This window comes from Pseudonaja textilis, chromosome 2 (genome assembly GCF_049901715.1).
Source record: "Pseudonaja textilis isolate UNSWEBS1 chromosome 2, rPseTex1.2, whole genome shotgun sequence".
Lineage (NCBI taxonomy): Eukaryota > Metazoa > Chordata > Lepidosauria > Squamata > Elapidae > Pseudonaja > Pseudonaja textilis.
Genome location: NC_141991.1, coordinates 192700634 through 192721099, shown reverse-complemented (window position 1 = coordinate 192721099; position 20466 = coordinate 192700634). Strand labels below are relative to the sequence as shown.

Sequence of the window (20466 nt, the reverse complement as noted above, 5' to 3'; positions counted from 1 at the left end):
TTGGTTGACATAGTCGACAGACATCCTGGCATTCTCTACCCACAAAAATGGACAAGACATTTTGATATAAATTACAGAGAAGGAATGAAAGATCTGGATAGTTTTTGGTTCAAACATCAAGTCACGCTCAGATAATAACATTTTTCTTGAAAGGAATCCTTGGTATCATAGTTAAATACGAAGTATTTCAAATTATAATTTCTTGTGGAGTAAGATTGTGGCAATTGTAATATCAAGACTTCATAATCCATACCAGCAGGCAGTCTGTGCCCATCATAGGATAATTCCTTAAGTTACATAATACTGAACCAGCTGAAAAAGATTTTTTTTTTGTTACACCATATATTTTGTATATTATTGTCAACATTGCATGTTATGTGATTCATGAACATTCCAGCAAATATTCTGGAATGAATGGTCAATGTCTCAGTGGAACATGTTTTTCTTAAGCTTATTTAAACCAGGAGCAGCTTAAGCTGTAAGATAAATGTTCTTTATGTCTTTCCATGTGCAGTAGCTGTGATAAACTCCAAGCTGACATCAATACTGTATTGGTGTGTGTCTGTATGTGTGTGTGTGAGAGAGAGAGGGTTTATTATTGTACATTTATACAGTGTTTAATATAAATTTTTATCAATTGTTTGAACAGTTTCTCTTAAGTGCAAATTGTTAGGAGATTTTTTTGTGCAATGCATTACAGAAATAGTTTAAATAGATAATCAAATGATACAACTGATTAATAATAGAGTTGCACACAGTTTGCAAATTATTCAGAAGTGTTTCAGATTTCCCATCAGCAGAGCCTCCCTCTAATGTTCATAAATATAATTATAGGTTGAAGCTTTAAAAAAGATGTGGCTGCTTTAATGAGTTGTGTGACTTTCCCCCCCAAGACCAAACAATGTCCAAAACATTTCTGCAATAGTTTCAAAGCCTGTACAACTCTTATTAAGTTAGAAAGCCATAAAATATTAATAAATTGGAATGGCTCATGGCAAAGGAAGGGAAAGGAAGTTACATAAATGGATTTATTTTTTTCAGCCAAGTAAAAAAGGACAAGAACAAACAAGAATCAACAGAAATAATCTTACAAAGTCTCAGGACATTTAAGATTTAAATTCTTGCATAGTGATCCTTTTCTAACACAATAAAAACAATTGTAGTGGTGCATAGTATTTCATTAATCCTATTTGGCTTTGTCCTTAGCTTCTTTGCTATTACTGTATATCTAAACTGGTGCCACCAGTTGTTCTGCTTTTAGTCAACTAGATTTATAGCCACAATTTGTTCTTGAAAAAAATACAGACAAATAATTTGTTGAGAATGTAACATAGAACAAATGCATACTTATTACTGAGCTCTTGTATATCAGATGCTTTAAATCCCCACTTCTTCACTAGTTTGTCTTGTCCATCAACTGGTTCAAAAAATGCGATCTAAGAAAGGGGTAAAAGAATGAAATATATACATTATATCATTCTGTATGCAAGACAATTTAGCATATATTTATTCTATGTTTTATTTTTGTTGATGATAAAAATTAATTCATATGAAATGTTTCACACTACTGTTTTTTAAAAATAGGCAGTTGGATGACAAATCAGTTGGACCATTCTTCATTGTGGCACAAATCAGTCCATTTTCTTTGCGCTTGCAGCTTTTAGATACATTAAAAACATGCTCACTTTTCTACTATTTTACTGCTTTTAGGACATCTACCAGTGCTAAAAGATCAGAAGATCAGTGTAAGCATTTCTTGTAGACATAGCCATCAGTTCAAATTCACAGATACAGTAACAGTGATGAATTAAATATCTTGTGATATTCTATAGATCAGTAACAGCTTATTGTTTGTGTCGGTGTATAGAAATATTCTGAAAGAAAATATTCTACTGTATATTTGAATACAAAAGAAATTGTACAAGTAATTTCTGTAACTGTGGAGTATTTAATGTGTTTTAGAGATGCTCCTCCCTCCAACACCTGGGGAGAGCTACCTAAATATTCTGCACCAGCTGTTTAACTCCATAGAAATATTCTCTGCCACCATAAACATTTGCATCCCATTATTGTTTGGGATTTCTTTAACCATGGCTATTTTAATTTTCTTTACTGTGCAAGCTGCCAAGCACCTGGACACACTCAATCATTCTATTAGAAATACATAGAGATTCAAAAATTCATATCATGTGTATGAGATGGGCAGCTAATAAATTTACTAAATAAATACAATATCAGAAATAGTTTACCAAACTATTTCTTCCCCCACCCTTTTCCTTCTTCCAATTTTCTTTGTGGTTTTTTTTTCTCTTCCTACAAGTTGTGTGTGTGATATATTACCTTATCTTGGGACTTTGAAACCAGACAATAAAGAACTTACAGTGGTTAACTTTTAGGAGCCATGAATTTACTTGTTGGTTTCATTGCATAGTATTAAGAGGAATGCCTACTCTTCCTTTACTGAACATTTCTACCGATTCTGCCTCTCAGCCTGTAAAGCCAGCCTGCTTTTTCTCCTTTCCTCAGCCCTTCCTTTCCTATTCCTTCTCCCACCCTCCTTTCCTATGTAATAATGATGGCTGGACATTTTGTTTAAACAAAATTACTAATTACAAAATTTTCTAATTACTGTAATCAGAAGTTTCCAATTGGAAATCCAGACAACTTTGCTGGTGTTTTAAAGAGCAGGGGAGATACATATGTGATATTGCAATTAAGATACATGTAATTTTTCTGCATTATATTTAATATTATAAAGAATGCTGCATTAGGGCGTTGTCTGAAATGTAATTTAATTCCCAGGCATCTTTGTATAATACCATACTATTTTAATGTAAACTGTGATCATTTCAGGCTTCCCAACTTGGGCTTAGATTTAAGTTTCATGACAATTCCTGCTTAGCTTGACATCTTGGCTTGTCTTAGTTGAAAACTCAAGACATGGATCAGTTAAATCAAAATCTTCATTGAAAAAAAAGAATGAAGCCTCATATAATGGATCATTTCTACCTGTAAGTGCAAAGATGTAAATGAGGTTGATACACTCAAGACTTTAAATTTGAGGTTTGTTCTTCCCATCATTCTGATTTAATATATATTTGGAGCAAACCTTGCTTGCTTGAAAACAAGAGACTGTTTTATGTTTATGAAATGACCATCTGACTCTAGTTCGTTCATCCTCAACCTCAAGCCTTACAAAACTTTTGCAGAGATCAAGGTGAGCAAATGTTGCTTGCATGTTTGGCAGTTAGAATATGGAATCTAAATATTGATTGATTACTTTGCTGCTATCCTTCTCAAGCACGAATATGTTAAAATGGCTTTCTTGCATAATGGTTTGCAAAATACACTGTATTAATAATAATGTATTAATTGATGTAAGGAAAGATAACAGGAATTCCTGCTGTAGACCAGTGGTCACCAACCGGTGGGCCTCGGCCAACTGGTGGGCCATGAAAAATTTTGGTGGGCCACAGAAGAAATTGCCCCCAAAAGCAATTAATCTGGGACGTGCAGTTCTCTCACCTCCCAGATCTTTGAGGGACCCCCGAGTCAGGTCCCTGAGATGCATTCATCAACCATCTCCCACACACGGCGGCAGCAACAACAGTCCCCACCCCCAGCACCCACTGTTAGCTCTCCCCATTAGTCCTCTAGCTTTGAATTGCTCCTGCCTCTCTTTCCTTCCCCCGCCCCCACGTGCAGGCAGGCAAGGAAAGGGAGCCGGAGCCATGTGCAGCTCTCCGCTCTTCCAGCCCTCGCTGCCTTTCCCAACATCAAAGCCTCGGAGATGCAAGCAAAGCCGCCGCAGCGGTAGCGTCCTGAGTTGCCTTAGCATGCTTGGTTAGTTAAGAATCGCCCTACCCAGAGAAGGAGGTGCTGGAGGAGGAGGAGGAGGAGGAGGCAGTAGAGGAGAAGCAAGCAACTCAGGGCACTACCACCGTTGCCTGTGTTTCCGAGGCTTTGATGTTGGGAGAGGCAGCGAGGGCTGGAAAAACAGACTCACACCCACTCAGAAGATGAGACACGACCATGGACCAGAAGCTGCACTGCAGCTGCATCACTACCCACTTCAAACCCCTCCGAGCCATACATGAAGCAAACCGACACCCACTATGAAGATGCAGCACGACCACGAACTCGAAGCCAAACAGCAAGATCACAGCTCACCAACTCAAATCCCCCAGCAACTAAGACTAACCTGAGCACAACCAAGCCCCCACCTGAACAGAACACGCCTCCAACCAATCAGAACACGGCCAACCCCCCAACCAATCAGAACACAGCCAAACCCCCTACCAATGAGAACACCCCCCCACCCAATCAGAACACAGCCAAGCCCCCACCCAATCAAGTCCCACCCCCACTAGCAGTTAAAAGGAAGAAGCAGCTGCAATCTCACATCACTCTGAGAAGCAAGAGCTGAAGACAGAAGCCTGAAGATGATGAATGAGACTTCATCGAAACGTTGCCTAGATACTTCGAATCTTACGCGGGAGAAAACCCGAACAACCAAAGATCTATATATATATATATATATGTATGTATATATGTATATATGTATATATGTATATATGTATATATGTGTATATATGTGTATATATGTATATATATGTATGTATGTATATATATTCTGAGGTTCTCGCGGGTATTTGTATGTGGATCTTTGGTTATTCGGGTTTTCTCCCGCGTAAAATTGGAAGTATCTAGGCGACGTTTCGATGAAGTCTCGTTCATCATCTTCAGGCTTGTGTCTTCAGCTTAGTGCTTATTTTTGTATTTTGGGGTGTAGGCTGTTGAGGTGTGTGAGGAAGTTGTTCAGTTTTTCTTTCCCATGTGGCCAGATTATGAAGGTGTCATCTACGTATCTGAGCCAGAGTTTGGGTTTGTGATCATATTTTTCTAGAGCTTGTGTTTCAAAGTGTTCCATGTAGAGGTTTGCGATGACAGAAGAGAAGCACAAAGCTGAAGACACAAGCCTGAAGATGATGAATGAGACTTCATCGAAATGTCGCCTAGATATTTCCAATTTTACGCAGGAGAAAACCCAAATAACCAAAGATCCATATATATATGTATGTATGTATGGTTTTCAGCTTTGTTTGGGTATTTTCCCACATCATTATAGTTGTGCTTTTAAAGTTGTAGCAACATTCAGCAGAATCTCATCTGCCATTATCAGGCTTGTGTATTGTGTTCGTCTGTGAGTCAGGCTTTCATATACATATATATATATATATATATATATATATATATATGTATGTATGTATGTATATGTATATGTATATGTATATGTATATAATATATAATATATAATATATAATATATAATATATAATATATATAATATATAATATATAATATATAATATATTAGCTTTTTAAAAAAAATCGTATTAGTGGTCCTCAGGATTTAAAAGTATGAATTTGGTGGGCCCTGGGATCCAAAAGGTTGACGACCCCTGCTGTAGACCATAGACAGGCCAATCTGAAGAGCTGTCACCTCCAGAAGTGACTATATAATTGTCACCCAGATAAACTTACTCTGGGGATTGTGTGTAACTTTAGACTTCTGCTGCTCTCCTTCAAGGTATAACATACCATTGCATTGAATGACCTAAAAACTAAAAATAAAAGGAAAAGAAGAGCTTCTTTTTTAAAGTTCTTATCTGTTTACTTAGTTATTAATCATTAAATGCTGTGTACACATCAGCATCTATATATATATATATATTATTCCTTTTATCATTATTATCATTTATTATTCCCCTCTTTTGGATTTCTTTTATTCTTCCACTCCAGAGCTGATAGTCGATCTTTCTCTTTCTCCCTGTCTGTGCTCTTCCTCCTCTCACTGCCTCTTTGGATGGGATATGGCATAATCTGTTTATCTTGATCGATCAGTTCAAGATACTTCATTTGGAATTCATTTGATTCATCTATTTAATTATAGTTTTTTTTTTCTTCCCATGTAGACTGAATTCTAATCCGAAGGGGAATATCAAGAGATAAATTATCCTGTATTTTCTAAGGTAGTTTTAAGTGGACCTCTTTTCTGCAGAATTTCAGGTGCTAAATCTTAAAATATTTGGACTCTCTTTCACTGCAATGTAAATTTTCTCATTGTTTTAGCCTTTGGATCGATAGCTTTTTTAACATAATAAACTTAAAACTTATTGTCTTGATTTGTTTTTATCACCAGATGATTATAGTGCCCTAAAGGGGGCACACTTTCCATGTCCTGAGGTCTAATGTTAATATCTAGGAATAAATCATTTAGTAATTTACTGCAAAATATAATGTATTCTGATTTTCATATAACTGTGTAATAGTTTTAGCTTTACTGATGCAATGATGCTTGGCATCCAGATTTCATAATCTCACATTAAGTCTTCAAAATTTCTTATTGTTAGATTAGTTGCAACTAAATTCCTTTCAGTCAAATGGTTTATTTGCACTATCAGCAATAATTCTTATAGCAAAGAACAACTTGGAAATGTCTTCCTGTTTCATTAGTTTTGACCAGTCATTAGATACATTTTTTTTAACTTAGCAAATTGTTTGGGTGGTGAAAAAGAGGCAGTTTTATTACCCTTTTTTGTGCTGTAAAACTTTCATTTCTATGATAAATTGTATCTCCTATTCTTCTAAATAGCATTGCCAAGTGAAGTATCCTAAAGGAGGATATTTACATTATATATTTTAACTTTTTGTATTTTATGTATCTAGTTTTATTTATTTCATTGAAAGCCACGCAGAGTCACATATGTGAGATGAGTGGCTATAAATCAAATAATATGACATAATTCCACATGAGCATGTAATTATATAACTTACATATACATTCAGACTTTTTGATAAGAAATTAATATAATCCTTGTAGTGCAGAGATGTTGAAGTAAATAGGAGGAAAAATTAATACTCTGATTAAATACAAATTTCATAACTGGAAAAAGTGAAATAAAGATAAACATATAGCACCAGATGGTAACTGTTGAAAGCAGGACTGTTGTCATGGAAGACAAGCTGCCAATGCTATATTTATAGCAGAGCATTTTTGTATTAATGTTATTATGGAACAGCATATAGTACAATAATGTATTTATTATGCGAATATCATTTGATGAAGAAAGCAAACGGATATGGCCCACAAAGACTAGAATTGCTAAAAAGAAATTGCAAAGATTGGTCAATAGAATCAGTTTTGCTTCTTTTGTTTATCAGCAATGTTTGATAAGTATACATTAATCAGATTATAAGGCAAACCAATATACATATACACATCATCTGATTTTTTCAAATGTTCATCCATTGATGTATCACAGTGAACCCATTCCACTGAAAAAACATGCCTGATGCAAGATCATAAAATAACATTTCTGCCACTATACCAGCTGACTGTTCAAGAGCCAGCTGCGTTGCATTATTCCCAAATTGCTCAACTTGAATGAATTATAAGATTGTGTAAGATAAAGATAAATAAACTGAAACCAAGTTAATTATAAACTACCTAAAATATACATGTGTTGTGCAGACAAAGGCATATATCTCTGGAATGGAAAAGGTAGCAGGCACTCTAAAGTAAGGATTTCAGACTAGGATAGTGACAGAAGTATAAAAGTCTAATTTTAAATTATACTTAGACTGATGAAAAAGAGAAAGGACATGTTGGAGGAACCTAGAGAAAGGTGTGACTTACATCATAAGAAGGTGACTTTATTTCACTATACCTATATCTTCCAAATAATATGTCCTATTGAAAGATATTATATCAACATCAGTGCCTTACTGGTGTATATTTGAATTTTTAAAAATAGTAATAATATCAATTCAATAATATTGATTCAGATTGATCCAATTATTATAAATTGTCTTAAATGAAAAGCCTTCCTTTATCTTCCAAGCCTGATGACTGATTGATTAGTGTCCATGTGCCTCACAGCTGTCTAGCGAGGCAAGCAATCCATGGCATTACAACAAATACAGTTCCAGGCGGCTCCCATGCCTCTCAATTCAGCATAAATGACAGTCGTTCACAAATCCATCAGTCCCCCAGCCCCAACTATGTGTCGGGCTCCAAGCGAGTGCCATACATGAGTAAATTCCCAGGGGCCGACACCAAGACTTTTCCAACTGTCACGGGGAAAGTATTCTTCAATAAGATATCCCATCCATATACACAGAAGTTAGGTTCAACACACTGAATAAATCTAAAGTGCAGTTTGTCTTGGTTTAGTATAATGTACTATATGTACCAGAGTATTCAGCAGGTTCTGACCAGTTCTGGAGAACCGGTAGCAGAAATTTTGAGTAGTTCAGAGACCAGAAAACGCCACCTCTCACCGTCCCCACCCCCATCTATTCTCTGCCTCCCGAGTCCCAGCTGATTGGCTGGGTCTTCTTTTGTTGCCCTGCACAGAAGAACAGAGCTGGAAAGCAGGTTAATGGGATGGGAAGAGAATGGAGATTTTACAGTGTCCTTCCCCTGTCATGCCCATCAAGCCACACCCACAGAATCAGTAGTAAAAAAATTGAATCCCACCACTAATATGTACCCATGTACTCACACAATTTTAGAAAACATTAAGAATATGATGGAACACTGTGTGAACCTTGCCACAGTTGTTTCAGATTATTTATCTGCAAAAAGTTAAAAGGCAGACAAATATTCAGTTCACTGAAAATGAATGTGTTCTTATATAGTACAAGTAGTCCTTGACTTATACCCGCATTGGGAATCACTGAATCATGCCCAATTTTATGACCATTTTTGCCATGATTGTTAAGCAAAAAAACACATAGCCATTAAGCGAATCCAGCTTTCCTCCTTTGACTTTGTCAGAAGCCAGTTTGAAAAGTTATGAATGGCTATCACGTGACCCCAGGACACTGCAACAAATACATGCTGATTGCCCAATTTGTATCATGTGACCATGAAGAAGCTGCAAGTCATAAGTGCAAGGATGGTCATAAGCACGTGCTGCTGAATAGTTACTAAATGAATGGTTGTCATTCTATCTTTACATCCCAGTAGCTAAGCTTTCAAAGAAGGTTTCAAAGAAGGAAAACAAAGATTGTAAAAGTCAAAATTAATTATTCCTATATCTCCTTTTTAATAGCATTTTCGAATAAAGGTTCTTGTATTTTCACTTTTATGGCCATTTGTATTCTTGTGAAGAACTCAGAGCAACATAGCTATGGCTGAATATATGCCAAATGTTAACTGAATTAAAAGAACAATCACATCGGGCTGCTTCCATCCTTCAAAAAAAGATATGAAAGATGCAGCCTTTTACTCCAGCTAAATGTGCATGAATAGTGCAGAAGCGTCCCCGTTTGTCTTGTGGGTGCCTCTGTGTGGATGTACAGGGAGCCACTTCACTTTACACATAGAGAGGCAGCCAGGAGCAACTTCTGCATTAAACCTTCAAAAGGATGAGATTTGAAATGAGGTGCTTCTACATTTCAAAGAATTTGCATAGGCATACTAAAACAAAATATTAATTATTTTTAGGTTCGACTATTTCTTCCAAAGCATCACTGAACTCCGTGAGATAAAACAAGAGATACCAGTTTTTCAGACACTCATCCCTATTAAGTAGGTATTTTCCATTCTGGCTCCAAGCCTAAAAGTCATTGCTATTAACTGTTTTAAGCAATCATTACTGTGCTAGTTCTGAAAAGCTTGCACATTGCCTAATTGTACATTGCCTAACTGAATTATTGATTCTTTCTATGCCTCCTTTCTAATAGTACATCTACAACCATTACAAGTAATAGGAGTGTCAGCTTGGAAGCTATTTTTCTTTGAGGCTTCTGGGCATTCAGTGCCTGGGAATTTGGGAGAGGGGATTTCAAGGAGCAGTGGAAGATTAGCCACAACATTCCTTTCTCAGAGAGTCAAGGACATGTCACCCTGCACCTGAAGGGGAATGGCTAGGAGTAGTCTCCAGTTAAAATGAAGTAACAATTGGACCATGTTATGAATGAGTGCAGGGATTTTTTGTTTTCTTTGAGCTAGGAAAAACCTGGAATTCTCAGATTGGGGTTTTCCCCAGATGTGCCAATATGACATGTCTAATAAAATGGATCTTTGGGAACAAGATATTCTTGGAGCCTTTTTCTTTGGAGGTTGTTACTTGGAATGTTGATGAGGAAGGAAATAAGTCATCTAATTTTTGTTCTTAATTGGGGATGCTGATGAAAATCAGGGCAGTATCCCATCGTGTCCCACTCAATAACCCAGCCTTTTATTTTCCCCTCTTTGTAGCATTAGAACGTTAGACTTTACCTTGTCTTAAGATTGTTTCTGAGAATAATTGCATATATTTGTTTAAAGAAACCTTAAAAATATTTTAAAAAATCTGTTTAACAATCTTCTAAAAACAAGAGTGGGGCCCAATCACAGCTCCCACAGGAGCATGTTTTATAGCCCAGGAATGGAACAGGAGAAGCCCATCTGCCTGCCATTTACTGGAAGGTGGTCTCACTGGAACTTTTCAAAAACCAATCTTCCCCCTGTAGAGTCCTTGGTGCTCTTTGAATTTGGTTGTTTGCTTACAGGTATTTCATTACCCAGCTACGTAACATCATCAGTGCAAATGAGTGTGGGGTTTGCTGCCTTACTAGTACCTAGTATACACCCTGAGCTACATGCAGTATATTCTCTAGAACCAATCATCTCCTTCTTTTTATACCTTTCACATAGCCTTGTCTCCATTGTTCTGGGCACCAACTAGATATGTCAAATGATAATTTTCATAAGAGAGTGGAAGATAATAAGTCATCAAACATAAAGCAAAAAAAACCCAGCAAATTTCTGTCAGATTATCACTTTTCCCATGTCATTTTTATCACTATTTCATTGGAACTGATAGCTGCATGACACTCCTCTCAGGATTGTTCTAAAACCAAAGTCCACTGAATTCTCTCCTCAACTATAGCTTAGTAAGCAGAATAATATATAACTGTATAAAAAATGTGAGAGAAGACTAGCTCAACAACTTGTTCACAGAAAGATGGCTCCTTTTCTCCCCTACTATACACAAAAGCTGATGGAGCTACAACTTGTCTGTTGTAATTTGTGCTCTATGTATGAGAAAGCAGTAAGTTGTTTAAGATGTTCTGTTGAATCCGTCTTCAATAAAAGAAAACATAGCTCTGTCTTCAATAGAAGAAAATTGGTCAAAAAGTTTCAAGTATACTAAAAGAATACAACTGCTAACCAAAACCATCTGCTAGAGCAGAGGCCTCCAACCTTGGCAACTTTAAGACTTGTGGACTTCAACTCCCAGCAAAGCTGGTTGAGGGTATTGTTAGGAATATAAGTCACCTAACAGGTATTTGGGTTAGAAATATATAAACCAGGATAAACATTTTAGTACTATGTCTTTAAGAGATTGCAAAAACTGCAATTGGGTGTGGTTTTTCAAACAGCCATAAAATGGAGCCAGAAACCTGGATTGTCTTAGTCTTAGTCTCAGAAGAGAGTGTGTCTGTGTGAGACTCTCTTGTTTCCTTCTGTTGGAAAGTATTGCCGTTTCTCCATTTCTTCTAATTGACTGATATTCCTGGATTTGATGTAAGTTTGTTACTGAACTATTTTTTGACACTGGACTTTGATATTTGGATTATCTCTGGATTGAAAAACTGACTGATTTACCTGTAAATGACTTTTGGACTGCTTATCTTGAACTTTGCTTAAACTTTCTGGAAGTAAAAACCTACATTTACTGTACAGTGTACCTGCGTACTGTGTATGTATTATTCAAACACTTCTCTCAAATACGACTCCCTGTATGCACTCATTCTCCTAATGGGGAATTACCTCAACACTGGTTATGGGCCCAGACCATACCAGGCTCAGATAACTGAGAGTTAGTGTGAATGCACAGTACTGTATACAGACAGCTGTTTACTGTTTAATTGTGGTTTACTATCCTGATAAAGATGGCACAAGTCATTTCAACAAGTCTATCACTGATAACTCGGTTGGATGGAACAAACTTATGTTTCCTGGTCTATGAAGTGCAGTCTACTTCTGCATAGAGAAGGTTTATGGAATGTAGTTCAAGACCCACCAGATGTAAATGCTGGGGATCCAGAAAATGAGGATGATGCCAAGAAGCTTGCTCACTTTAACCAGAACAACGAACGAGCTCTTTGTATAATTGGACTAACACTGAGTGACCCCAGCAGCTAGTCCATATTCGTGGAGAAGAGTCTGCTTCTAGGTGTTGGGAGAATTTGAAGAGGATTTATGTTCGTGACAGTGTAGGTGCACACATACATCTTACACATAAACTGTTTAGTGCACATCTTCTGAAAGGTGGAGATATGTTAGCTCATTTAAACTTCATGAAAAGAACTTTTCAAGAGCTACATGAAAAAGAACTGATATTTTCAGAGCTGCATCAAGTTTACATCATTCTTTCCTCACTGGATGAAAGTTATGATGATTATGTATCTTCACTGGAAGTCCTGCCCAGAGATAAACTGACATTGACTGACATAACCAGAAGATTGTTAGAAGAAGCAAGAAGACGGCTGGAAGTTGAACAGAGGTGTCATTCGACCGGTTCGCACCTATTCGGGTGAACCGGTAGCGGTTATTTGGCATGGGTCACCGAACTGGTGGCAATCCCTGGCTGGCCTCACCCCCAACCCGGTCACCCTGTCGCTCACTTGCGATCACTCTTCTAGCTTTCCTTTCCCCAGGGAAAAGGAAGAAAGTCATGAACGCTGCAAGTATCACTTTCCCCGTGGGAGTAAAGTGCCTGGAGTGAGAAAGAGTGCAGTCTGACAGAGGGGGTGGGGGTGAATCGAGCCTTGGAGCACTTTTGCAATGTAAAAGAAATGCATTTTGGAAGCAGGTCTTTTAAAAACTTCTCCAAGGATTCCCCATGGATGCTGCAAGTATCGCCTTGTTTCCCCTTGTGAGTTAAAGTGCTGGAGTGAGAAGGAGTGCAGTCTGATGGAGGGGGTGGGGTGAATCAGCCTTGGAGCACTTTCGCAATGTAAAAGAATCCACTCAAGCCTTGGAGAAATTTAAAGGAGCTGCTTCCAAAATGCTTGTCTGTTAAGTACTCTGTGTGTGTTTGTGTGTGTGTGTGAGAGAGGGGGGGAGGGAGAGAAAATAGGGAGAGAGAGATAAAACACTTAGAAGGGACCTTGGGGTGAACTATTAACTACTATTATTTTTAATTGTTCCATTATTTACCATGTGCTAATGTTTTACACTGTCCCTACACCTAGAGTGATTTTTCTGCGTTTCTTTTGCCCAGGACTACCACATATTTTTCAGGGTTTCCATGCATTCAATGTCAATAGTCCAGAGCATAAAATACACATGTGTTTAACAAGGGTTGAAAGGGACTTTGGAGGTCTTCTAGTCCAACCCCCAGCTCAGACAAGAAAACTGAGGATGCCAACTCTGAGTAGAGGTCCTGGGAAAGGTGTCAGAATAATACTTAGAAGGGACCTTGGGGGGAACCCTGTACCATTTCAGAGAAATGGCTGTCCAGTCTTTTCTTAAAAACTCCCAGTGATTGAGCACCCAGAACTTCTGGAGACAGGCAGTTCCACTGGTTAATTGTTCTCACTGTGGGGAAGTTTCTCCTTAGTTTTAGGTTGCTTCTCTCTGTTCAGTTTCCATCCATTGCTTCTTGTTTGCATTCTGCTTCTTTGGAAACACATTGTCCCCCTTTCTTTGTGGCAGCCCCTTAAAAGCCTATCACACTCTTGAGTAAAGCATGTGAGCCATTTCCTCCTTTCAGTGGTCCATGAAAGTACATCTATAGTATGCAGATAATAAAGTCAAAAAAGGTGAACAACATTTTCACAGAACTATAGATAAGTTGAGGCTGGGTGACAAGGAATGGCTGGGAGGGGAGGGGCCAGGTGAGGCACCCCTTGATGTGAGTTACATTGAGTTGGCCATGCCCACCCAGTCACATGACCACTAAGTCACACCCACCCAGTCACATAACCACAAGCCACGCCCACCAAATAAGCCACACCCATAGAACCAATAGTAAAAAAAATTGAATTCCACCACTGGAGTTGAAGTCCACAAGTCTAAAAGTTGCCAAGGTTAGAGACCCCCGTGGTAGAGTACAAAAATAGCCTAGCAATTTCCCTTCTGTGGCCACCACAATATTGGTAGAGCCAAAATTTGGAATCAGTGTTGGCTCTTACGGGATGGAAGGAATATCATAGGACAAAACAGTTGCCTAAACCATTGCAAAAAGGTAAGGCACCAATTCATCCTTTATACCTCTTGCTATTTCTCCTTCATACCTCTTGCTATTTCTCAAAATGGGCCACTCCAATCCAAACCATTATTGAATGGGACCTTGGCACCTTTATCAGAGCCTAGCTGATATAAGCTGTATACTGTAATCTAACTGCATGACTGCTTCTTATTTTATGAGAAAAAGTGCCACATCATAAAGTAACTATTGCAAGAGGCACAGAGAGCAAAGGAAATATGTGGTACTACAGCAAAAATGGAAGGAGTTAAATTAAATGATCTGCAAAATCAAGGGCCACCAAGTAGATGTGGTTGCCATGCCAAACACATTCATATATTAGTCACTGCAATCATCTGTTCTCTATACACATACACATATTTGAAAGTGTATGATCTTGCACAATAATATGCTTCATTAAGCTTTTAACTATATACCACAATGAATATGGAACATATAATTACACTTCTTGTTAAATGAGTATCTAATTAGACTAGAGTTGTTGGCATCTAATGATATATAGAGCCAGATGGCTAAAGTATCAAAGCTTGGAAGCTTTGTTTGATACTGCTTATCTAATAGTTAAACAAATATTTGACTTTGCTGATTTTGAACCAAAAAATGGGAATAGGTGAAATAGTGGGGGGAAATGCACCTGAAACACTTTCTTCAGGATTTCATACTATAAGGTAATATTAAACATGATGTTAATGTAATATCTTAGATTAGAGCAATCTGGTGATCTGAACAAGAGGATCAGCACTGAGCACTGTCCTGAAATATCTAGTCATTTATTTTCCAATAGTCTCAACATTTTTATAGTTCTTTATTTTCCAGTGCAAATGATGCAAGTTCTCAACACTCCCCATACTAACTTATTCCTCCCCATATACAAACCCATCATGATGTTTTCTAGGAAATGAGCGCAGGTGATTTTTTAACCTGACCGAATATAAATTAATTCCTGTTAAATATATTCATAAGCGCAGAATTTCTCTTCTATGTTGACAGATAAAGGACCGGCCCCGAGAACAGCAGCATTTATTATTTATTTCTATCGTGTTTTCTTGCCCTGCTTGATAATGGCCAGCACTGAAAACACTCGGTGTGACCCTTTCAAACAAACAAACAAAAAAAGGGGGGGGGGAAGGGCAGAGTATTGTGATGGGATATCTCTATCAGGTCTTCTTTATAGTTGGCATAATTTGCGCAGCTTGCTAAACTGCCATTTACAGGCGGGAAGAAATTTTTCATGTATTGGAGACCACCAGCTTTCTGTCAATAACATCTCTCCATCTTCTCATCCCTATTTCTGTTCCGTTCCGATCATTTACAGCGATTCTGAGGAGCCCGAAAACTAGCTCTCCCTGCTTGGAAAATGGATTGGATTAAACCCAATTTCACTTTTTTTCCCTTCTTCACAGTTGTTACATAAGTTATGTGAATCACTACAACCACCCGCCTTTCCGCCGCCTCCTCCTCCTCCTCCTCCTCCCACTCTTTCTTCTTCTTCTTTTTCTTCTATCTCGGGGTTTCTACAACCGCCGAGGTTTTCATGCCAACCAGCGGGGTAGGCGGGGTAGGGGGGAAACGAGTAAAAAATATCACTTCCACACACACACACACCCTGCCCGCAAACGTCTCCCTCGGTCCCAACCTCGATCGCCTTTTCCCCTTCGCAGCCCTTCACCTCCGCCCGGGCGCGGCACGCGGGAACCCTCGCCGCGCCGAGCTCATGCTTTCGCCCCCTCCCCATCCCCCCGCCGTGCCAGAAAAAGCAGCGGCAGCGAGTCGGGAGCCCTCGTGCTGCCCTTCCCTCCTTTCGCCCCTTTCCCAAGCTCACCTTCCCGCTCTCTTCTACACCCAACAGGTGGCCTTGCAGGATGACCATCGGCGAGGTGCAGGTGGAGTGGACGAAGGTCCCTCTGAAAATGTGCGCGAGCGGCGCTGCCCGCGGGGGGTCCATGGCGCGCGCCTCTTGGCGGGATGGGCGCAGGCGGCCGACTTTGGGGTGGGGGGTGGGGGGCTGTAAAAAAAAAGGCGAGGAGGGGAGAACGGTTCAGCTCGCCGTTGAAGACGGAGGCTGCGATTGCGGGAGCTCCCAGCAGTTGGTCCCGGCGTGCCAGGAGCAGAGCCCACAGCGCTGTCGCTAACTCTCCTCCCCTATTTAAGGACTCTCCTCTTTAGGGGTGTGATTACAACCAATTCAGGTTGCTCCCTCAGCCCCATCCAGGGGAGGCTTCTTTTGGCCCGCCTGCCGCCTTCTCCTCAGCCCGTCCTGAAGGCAGCAAAATTGCGATCGGCTGAGAGAAATTGAGACGAAGCAATTAAGGCTCATCCTGGCAAGGAGTTGGAAACGGGCGAGCTCAGCCGACCGCAGCACGTCCTTGCCCAGAAGGTGAAGAGAAGGTTGATGGCCAAAATTAGATTCAAAACAAAATACTATTTGACCAGAGTAATAATCCCAGTAATAATCCCAGTAATAATCTAATAAAAGTATCCTGAGTGGGTGGCTAGCACCTATATGTACTTCTGAGCTGGTGAGGTACAATAAGACACATCTTGAAAGGCAGTTTCTGGAGCAGTGTTTCTGAACCTTGGAAGTTTTAAGATATGTGAACTTAAAATCCCAGAATTCCCTAGCCAGCCACCCTAGGAATTCTGGGAGTTGGTCCAAACACATTGCCAAGGTTGAGAAACACTGTTCTAGATCAGTTAAAGTCCACACATCTTAAAGTGGGCAAGGCTGAAACCCTAATTCTAACAAATAGTTTCCATGGGCTGAGAGATCTTTGAAAATCCCTGATTTAGTTCATACTTTAGTAAAAACAAAAACAAAAAAAGCATTGTGAGAAGCCCTTAATTGACCAAAGCTAAGGTGAGTATTAGGCTTAATATTTGTGATCCCATTTAATGATGGCCAGAAGATGTGACTTGGAATCAGAAAGGAATAAATGATGAAAAGGATGAGTTAGATGAAAGAAAGAACATAAATGGTAAAATGAAGAGAAAGGGTAGTAGATCAGTTTGAAATTAGCCCAGTCTTTTGGAATAGAGATAATGAAGACATACAGCGGTGTAAAGGTATAAATTTAATGATAAATAAATAGTTGACATTCATCTTCAAAATTGGCATTCATTTTCAAAAGTCCTGAGCCATCTCAAGCCCATTCTGAGTAGTTGTTCTTCTATTCCAATCTAACAACATCCCAGCTCCAATGCCCAGTATACCCAGGCCCACCAATGGCTGGTTGCTGCTTTGTATTTCATCTTACTATATTTTACCTGATTAATAATCTCTTTTCCTTTTCTTCCAACTGACCCATTCTAGTGACTCATTCACTGAGTCCAAGTGAGATGTACTGGTTATTGCATTTTCCCCACCTTTGTTCTATTTTTAGACTTGCCAATGAGTAACCTTTTGGGCAGCATGCATGAAGCATACTCTTCCTTCTTTCCTATCTTGTGTACTATTATAAAGGTAGGTCCATACACAGGTACTAATTTGGCTACCAATTAAGCAATAACATTGCGATCAATGTAACTTCTTTGTTTCTATCAACTAGAATCATCAGTTCTTCATTGCTGCAAACTTTCTGAGGACCTAGGAAAGAGGGAGCAGCATATTCTCTTTGAATTAATCTTTGTAGTAACAATGATGATACAAAATTGTATCACCTCTGCTACATAAGCTGCACTGGGTTCTAGTTTCTTTCTAGATACAATTAGAGACTTTAAAGTCCTATATGACACGAAACCATGTTATCTGTAGGACAGCCTTTCCCTAAGGACATCTATCCATCCCTGGTGAGATGGTGGCACAATGGTTAGAATATACAGGCAAACTTTGCCCACAGCCTGGAGTTCGATCCAGACAAGCCTCAAGGTTGATTCAGCCTTCCATCCTTCCAAGGTCTGTAAAATGAGGAGCCATATTGTTGGGAAAAATATTCTGACACTATAAACCAGTCAAAGAATGCCGTAAAGCTCTGTGAAGCAGTATATAAGTCTAAAGACTATTGCTATCCTACCAGGTTAGATAGGGTGGGCATGCTCTTAGTCGCTTCCCTTAAGCATTGCTACCTTATGGAAACTAGGGAGCATGCCTTTCCTGAGGCATCCTTTGTCCTGTGGAATACTCCTTTCTCAGATGCTTGGCAGACCACTACCATCTTAGTCTTCTGAAAAGCAATGAGTTGACTGCATGTCAGAAGCTCCCTTTGGCACAGGGTTTTTATTTTTAATGCGTTTTGTGTTTATAGTTTTAATCTATTTTTATGTCATTTTAATTCTTGATTTGGAGCTGCCCAGGGTTTGGTATAATAAGCTTGGTATAAGATGGGCAGCTATATAAATGTTTTAAATAAATAAATAAAGATATCTGCATACTCCACATAGTTGGGTCAATATCTATCTTTGGTATTGTCTTTGGAGTAACAATTAGAAAAAGATGGATGCATTTGTAATAAGGACTGGTATGTTGTTGTTGTTTTGAAAAATCCCTCTGTTGATGCAATTTAGGATCGGTTTTTCTGGCTACTGACACACTGCTTAACTGACTTTATTAGCTTTCAATCTATGTAGGTTTAAGTGCTGGTTTTGATAGTTCTTCATTCTTTGGAGTATTGATTACCTTACTGGTGATACAACACTTAATGAAATGACACATTTCCCTTGATTTTACTAAATTAGCTGACTGCCTATGTAGGTAGCAGCACAGCTGATCTTCATTGCTAAGTGTTCTTGATTAGTTGCCAAGAAAATTGCATAGATTTTAGGGCATGTCAAATTTTCCAAATTTCAATTTCCAAACATTAGGAGTGCTCAAATGTTGTGACATGCCTTGGGAATTGTAAAGATATTTTGAATATTTTAATATAATTTAGATGTGCTTAGTAAGTAACTCTATAAATATCATAACTTTTTTAACATTTTTTTTGTTTCATAGATATGTACTTTAATTCACCAGAAGCTAAACTGCAATTTGGAAAAATATTTACTTTTAAATTAACTCATAAAATTACAGAGACACATGTCCATGTGAGAATTTGGTTTAATTAGGGGAAAGAACTAAGATTTTGAATAATAAGTGCTGTTCAAGATTTATTGGCACTTTTCCTAGAATAAAAAAACTACCAGGGATATGTTGGATACTTGAAAAATTATCTAGAAATGAAGTCATTTGAGGGCATGGTATGGATTCTTTTTTCCTTCTGTTCAATCATGTCTAATTCTCAGAGACTTCCTGGACAAGTTTCTGCAGATTTCTTGATAAGGTTTTTCAGAAATGGTTTGCCTTCCTTCCTAAGGCTGAGAGAAAACAAGTGGCCCAAGGTCTAGACCTCATGGTCTCTTGGTTTCTAGCCTGATGCTTAAACCACTGTACCAAACTGGCTCTCTAATGGTAAGGATATAATATGTTAAAACAGAACTTTCTTTCTTATTTTATGTAATATGCTGCTACAACACATCATTTACTTAGATATGGTTCTGGGTTTATAATGGGTAAATGGGTATGAGTAATATACTTTAGCAAGAACTCCATAATCCTGAACAATGGTTTTCATTATGGGTATTCCTATGCATTGCACATTTTAAATGAAATGGACATCCTTAGTTTTAATAATTAATGCCTGCAGATTATAGACTGGCTGGCTCCTATGGTATTGCATAAATTACTCTTGGTCAAATGCATTCTGAACCTATTATCTTCTTTAAGACATACACCTGGAACTTAGTTTAAAGTTTTCAACTTGCCCTGTAATAAGATTCATAAAAACTGTTATGGTGTTATTTTTATGTGTTATAATCTGTTTGAAATACCAGTAAAGGGTCCATCATTGATTAGATTACCAAGAAGCAGATTACATCTGCCAGTAAGGCTTTATCTATGAAGAAAAACTTTAAATTGACCAATCTAGAGATCCATTGGCAAAGCAATCTACTTCTGAAAAGTTCAAAATAAATTTGCTTCTGTCTTTCCCCCTCTTTTAATGTAGGTTTAAAGCAATTAGAAATGCAGAGCTTGCTCATGATGTAGTCAATCTCTTCGTTCTGACTTTGTTCTTAAGTTCAGGTTCAAAGTCACAATTCCCTGGTGATAGTTACGTAAAAGATGATAAAAGCTTCCTAAGTATCCTATCTTGCTAAATTCTTTTGTCTTACATGATCTTGTCTAGACTCTCTCAATACTGATTTGGCAATAGTCTGATTCAGAAT

At 38.4% G+C, this 20466-nt stretch overlaps 1 protein-coding gene across 2 annotated transcripts in view; it reads right to left on the bottom strand.

The window, feature by feature from the left end:
* The window catches only part of GDA (guanine deaminase), a 49403-nt gene extending 32986 nt beyond the window's left edge, over window positions 1–16417 (bottom strand). The window contains exons 1-2 of one of the 2 annotated variants that reach the window (XM_026703800.2): window positions 16091–16417; window positions 1348–1436 (exon numbers count right to left, since the gene is read on the bottom strand). In XM_026703800.2, coding sequence (XP_026559585.1) covers window positions 1348–1436; window positions 16091–16213 — 212 coding nt within the window. In that variant the 5' untranslated portion in view covers window positions 16214–16417. The remainder of the gene's footprint in view (window positions 1–1347; window positions 1437–16090) is intronic. The other variant, XM_087926729.1, reaches the window with a different exon arrangement.
* Window positions 16418–20466: the final 4049 nt, after the last annotated feature.